Source organism: Ambystoma mexicanum, chromosome 8 (assembly GCF_040938575.1).
Source record: "Ambystoma mexicanum isolate Mex_15411 chromosome 8, UKY_AmexF1_1, whole genome shotgun sequence".
NCBI classification, from domain to species: domain Eukaryota; kingdom Metazoa; phylum Chordata; class Amphibia; order Caudata; family Ambystomatidae; genus Ambystoma; species Ambystoma mexicanum.
Genome location: NC_090929.1, coordinates 170,811,577 through 170,817,576, shown reverse-complemented (window position 1 = coordinate 170,817,576; position 6,000 = coordinate 170,811,577). Strand labels below are relative to the sequence as shown.

General features: G+C 48.2%; 1 protein-coding gene across 1 annotated transcript in view; it reads left to right on the top strand.

Moving 5' to 3' along the window:
* Positions 1-311: 311 nt before the first annotated feature.
* LOC138471753 (uncharacterized) overlaps positions 312-6,000 on the top strand; it is a 136,185-nt gene continuing 130,496 nt past the window's right edge. Inside the window, exon 1 of the mRNA XM_069609565.1 lies at positions 312-396. Coding sequence (XP_069465666.1) covers positions 365-396 — 32 coding nt within the window. The 5' untranslated portion in view covers positions 312-364. The remainder of the gene's footprint in view (positions 397-6,000) is intronic.

The window sequence follows — 6,000 nt, the reverse complement described above, 5'->3', positions numbered from 1 at the left end:
ATTTGTTGTGAACACATCTTTTCTTCTGAAAAAGGTCCCTGTGCAAGGGAAAGAGTCGATCCCAATTCACTTCGATAATGTGGAGGGACACGTCACAACGTTGACACTTTTCTTTTAAAAGTCAAATAATCTGAAATGTGATGATTAACAAGAGGATAATTTCCGAACTGCATGAGCTTAGATCCTCGGTATATACTTGTTTAAAGTCAGTAGATGATTGACGCCGCCTGTAGAGGACTTGGTATTGTGCATCCAAAATAATGATGTGTGCCCAAGATTTTAATGAGTTCTTCAAATGTATTCTATGCAGGCAAATGGAGGAACTAATTCAGACCAGACTGTGAATGCACCTTTTCAACTAGCAATGGCTGATGAAACAGCACCAGCCAATGAGAGGTAGGTTATGAAAATACACATGATTGAGTCTAGACACTCTCAGAATGTCAACCTGTCGACTTCCAACATGGATTTGCTTTGCGGCCCCTGTCAGAGTGACTGTAGCAAAAGCTTGGCAGGTGAAGAACGATGGTTTGGAGGGTGGCACAGAGCAATGCCAGAGGGGAAGATACATTCGAAAGCTTCCAGCCATCACTTCTTGTGATCGGCTCTTGTCAGAGTGATCAAGACTGTGTGGCTGAGGATGTAATGAGTACATTTTGGAGTACACCTTGACATTGCAAGAAACATTTTCCCAGGGCAGGCTACGAAGGCATTGAGCAGAATGTGCAGCAGGGGTCTGCACCAAGTGGCTCTCCAGATATGTTGGAGAATTCTTTTGATCATGCCTACTCGGGCTAATGGAAGTTAAAGTACAACACATCTAGGGAGATCCGTAGGTTGCGGAGCAAGGGACGTCCATTGGGGGTTCGCTAGGGGTCGCAATTGCAACCCCTGGCATCCACCAAGCAACCCATGCCACTGCCTTTGCAACCCCTGGGTGTGGAAGGGCTCGGATTTAAAACATAAATCATTCATTTTTTAAATCACTCAGACTTCAAAAAGAAATTATTCCGAAAACGGAAATCATTTCTTTTTGAAGTCAGTGCGAGATTTAATTTTGAAATCCGAGCCAATTCCCCCCACACCCCCCAGGGCATGGATGGCTCTGGCTCCTGTGCTCTACTGCGCATGACAGGAACCAGAGCTCGTTCCTTAGCTGCATACAGGAGCATGGGAGCCAGAGTCAGGCCTGCAGAGGAGGAGATGCAGCAACGGATTCTGAAAGGTAAGGTGGACATATGTTCGTGTGTGTATGTGCGCGCACGCGCACATATACTGTAGCGTAAGTAGAAGGGTGCGTAAGTGCGTGTGCAGAGTGAGGAATACTGTGACCATGTGGATTTAGGAATGCAAGTTTCCACGAAAAAGCAGAATAATATTACATGATTTCACCTACCACTATATGTAACATCTCCCATCCTCCAGCCCCTCCTTATCTACTTCTGTCACTCCTCTTCCCCAATCAAGCTTTCACATATATTCAGGGCACTCTCTGGTGCCCGCGACACCCACGTAGCCTAACCATCCCGGGAGGATAGCTCAGCAGGCAACGTGCTCGCCTTGGAAGCAACACTACACAGCTTCGATCCCCCAGTCCGCGCTTAGGAACCTCAGGGTATTTAAGCGTGTTATAAATACACAAGAAAAAAATAATTAAGCAACAAAAAAATCAATTCCTGTAACAGCGCATCGATGCCCGCGGGCTGTGTGAGCTCTTTAAAAAAGCAAAATAAATAAAACTAACCTTGCTCATATAGCTTGGTGCTGCCTCGTTTTCAGGTTTGCTCCCACAAATTCGGCCACTTGTTCCCCTGTAGCACTATGAAAAGACCTGTTGGTGGTAAGCGCTATATTATCAACCTAACATGCATAGAGACGTATGCACAGCAAGGCTACCAAATTAATGCATGATTGGTTCGAACAATGGCTTCCATAAAAAAAGCACAACCTTGCACCAATCTCCTGGGACCTTCCCTTGTGTTCCTGCGACCCCACTGCTGTTGCACAGTGTGCTATCGTGATAGGCATTGGACATTTTAGACATTCTCTCGCCCAAAAGGAGACACGTCCTATGCTGGAAACATACATTATGTTTAGCTAAATTCTTCCTAGGGAAAACCATTCTTAGTTTAGTTATGGCCATAGGAATGTTATTTGTGTTGTTGTGAAAAGCGTGTTTGCTTGGCATAATGATTGTCTTTTGAAGCTTTTAGCCGTTGTGCATCCGGTACTGTGGGCTGAAAGCTATCCGCTCTGCTAGACGCCATTTTGTTGACTCCTTCTCAAATGGTGCAGTGCTTCTGTGCTATTATGTGTTTACACAAAACCCTTTTCCTTTGCATGTCGTGTTTCCTGACTTCTTGGACAACAGCTATGACACTGGCTCGATTTTTTAAATGAACGTTTTACGACTGGAAGAAGCTGTGACTAATGAGTGGTTCCAGGTGTAGGGCTCTCTATTCCAAGAAGCCGATGCTAGGTCTGCTTATCCCTAGCTTACACAATGTGGGCCTTCTCTGGAGCTCCAGAGTTGGAGCTATGAAGAGCGTGTAATCTGAGTTACAGTGGGCAGGGTGCACTGGTGCTACTTTTTGAGGGCAAATATTGGAAGTTGTGATACTGGCCTTTGAAAGCGCACAGTTCTCGTCCGAAAGTTTAATTTGTGCAGTTCACTAGGTGCTGGGCAGCAGAGGATTGTGTGTGTGGGAGACAAAATGTATGAAATGGAGGGCAGAGATAGAGGCACCAGTGTGTGGTTCCATGCATACCAGGGAGCCAGAGACCGGGGTCTGCTTCCACTCCACCCCACCACCTCTGGGGCACGTCTGGCTCTGGAGATGCCCTCGTAAGCCACCTTCCCCTTCCCCAGGCTGAGTGTTGTCCTCCTGTCCCTTTTTGACAGGGTCATACGAAGAACCTTTGTCCAAGAACTTGCATCATTGCCGGGCTGATAACCCTACATATGATGATCCATTCTTGCATGCAATGTATGTCCCATTACAGTGATATCGTAACCATATTGAGTGTACTGAGGGACGATGCTATGTAATGTAATATAATGCGTCATTTGTATAGCACCTTTCCACATTGGTATGGTCACAATGCGCTGTAATCTGAATGCCCTCTCGGGGGACTGAAGGCCAAACTATGAGAAATTCGAGGAGAGTGTGCATTATAGCCAATACGAGTATATAAAGGGGTGGCCAAGTCCCTGCTAGCCACCCATGTTTAGTTGGCATGTGAGTGGGTGCAGAAAGGTAGTCTAAACGGGGTATGCAAGAGGGCCACCATTATGTGTATAGCTACAATTTATAAGCCGGTGGCCGACGAAGGCCGAATAAGGCCATCCTGTTTGCCCCGTTTTGTCACTCTCGGCGTCCAGGTGGCGAGGGCAGGAGCCCCCACCAACCTCTTACAGGACCACCAGGGGTTCAGACTGCAGCGTACTCCGTTCGCTTCACCAAGTCTGAGAACAGCTGATTCCAGCCATCGCCATCGCTGCTGACCGTGTGGGCCATCACTACAACCACTGCATCAATTTTACCTTATTACAGGCCCTACCTGCATCTGTCTGGACTCTGCAGCACCTAGCACCGAGATCAGCTGGTCTGCATATCCAGATACAGAAACAAAATGCCGGGCGCTGCTCGGCATCAGAGCGAGGCTTGGAGGCCTCTGTTGCTAAGCAACACGCCATAATATGTACAACCTACCTCCGCCGGTAGGTGGAAAGCCGGCGGCCGACGAAGGCCGAATAAGGCCATCCTGTTTGCCCCTGTTTGCGCATGGAGGCGCCTGCGAGGTCTTCATGCTAAACGTGTTGCCACCTGAACGCCTAGAACTATTAACTATTAGGTAAGCTATCCTGCCTTAACATTATGATGATCCCCATTGCGCAACCTGTTAAAGACATGTGCATTGATAACCCGGCCACGCTACTATGCTTCTACAGCCTCTGTCCATTGGGCACACTGCCCAGTTCCACATGACATGCTGCACCCTATGACTCACCAGTAAGTGACCAATGGCGCTATGCGTCTGCACAACCATCCCAGTATTTTAACTCATCATGATAGCACATTGCTGCATGTACGAGCATCAACACCTTAGGCATATCACTGTGCATGCCATTGACCTCACATTTCATCATCACTACCTCACAATGTCACCCTGACCTATGTACTTGCATTGGATTTTGGTCAATGCTGCCTCACATTTGAACCGTGTTGTGCCCCATGGTCGCCTCCAGACCACATTTGAACTGTGTTGTGCCCTATGGTCGCTCTCAGACCACATTTGAACGGTGTTGTGCCCTATGGTCGCCTTCAGACCACATTTGAACTGTGTTGTGCCTTATGGTCGCCTTCAGACCACATTTGAACTGTGTTGTGCCCTATGGTCGCTTTCAGACCACATCTGAACTGTGTTGTGCCTTATGGTCTCTCACAGACCATACTCAAATTGTGTTGTGCCTTATAGTCGCTCATCTGCGATCCGACCAGTACCTCTTGAAGAGCCTAGCCACACTCATACCCCCAGTACCCCAGGAAGCCTTTCAACCCACTCTGAACCTGTCCACTCCTGCCACCTTAAGCCAGGTCCAGCCTACCTGACTGTATCCTCCTCCACATACAGCCCGGCCCAGCATACAATCATGCCCACAGCATCCTGCAAACCTACCGCTGCCACCACCATGCTGCTCGCTCTCCTCGCAACACTCACTGCTCTCAAACTCTATACTCCCATCCATCCCCTCATACCCACACCACTTCCCTTCCACAAACTTCTCGCTTCCCCGGACACCACACTAACCATGCCACATCGCACACCCTGTGTCGTAATTAGGCATAGACTAGAAAGACTTAGAGCTCGCACACAGATCACAGAATTTAGCACACTACCCCTCCCCACAGAACACAGAAACTATCGACTGAGTTCCCGTACCACCTCCAAACACTGCCTCCGCATGGAACACCCACTCTCCCACAGCCCACCACCCACTCACCTCGCCTCATCCCACAATACCACATCACATAACATATCAGATACGACCACCACGCGCACTTCCACAAACAAACCAAACACACCTCTCATCAAATGTGCCATCCTCAATGTCCGATCTCAACCCAGCTCATGTACCTGATATTCATGACCTCATAACCAACAATAACATTGACCTACTAGCCATCACTGAAACATGGTTACATGAAGCATCATGCCCCGCTGTTGCACTGGCACTACCACCCGGCTTCACCATACTCAGACAAGATAGGCCAGATCGAATAGGAGGCGGAGTAGCCCTCATCTACAAGGAGAACCTCCAGCTCCGAATTGTCAGTCACCCCTCGACCAACAACTCTGACCTTTTGTCAGCCAAACTCTCACTGTCACCCAACTGCACCATCAACATTCACCTACTATACCGCCCCCAGGCAATACCCCAGACTCCCAGGATAACATCATTCACATCCTCAGCAATAATATCAAAAGCTCCACCAAAACCCTTCTATTAGGAGACCTCAATCTCGGGTTCAACGACACTAAGGACAAGCATGCAGCCACTCTCACCAAGGAACTCAATGACTTGGGCTTCACCCAAAATGTAGTAGGCCCTACTCACACCAAAGGCTGCATTCTTGACTGGATTGCAGACCATAACTGCCTTTCCACTATCACCTCCAACTTCTCACTGCCCTGGACTGACCACAACTGCATCGAGTTCTTCATTCCTACAATCAAACACGACAAAACTCTGACCCCTGCTAGAACTGCACAAGTCACAAGCTCTAAAAAACTCAAACAGGAGAACCTGCGCCCATACCTCAATACCCCCGAGCTAGCTCCCCCATTCGCTAATGACCCAAATATCCTAGCAGACATCTACAAAGACGTCATCACCAAAGCTATCAATGAAATAGCACCACTCGAATGGAAAAAAGAGAAGAAATCCCTACACACCAACTCATGGTTTACTGAGGAACTGCACTCCATGCGATCCCA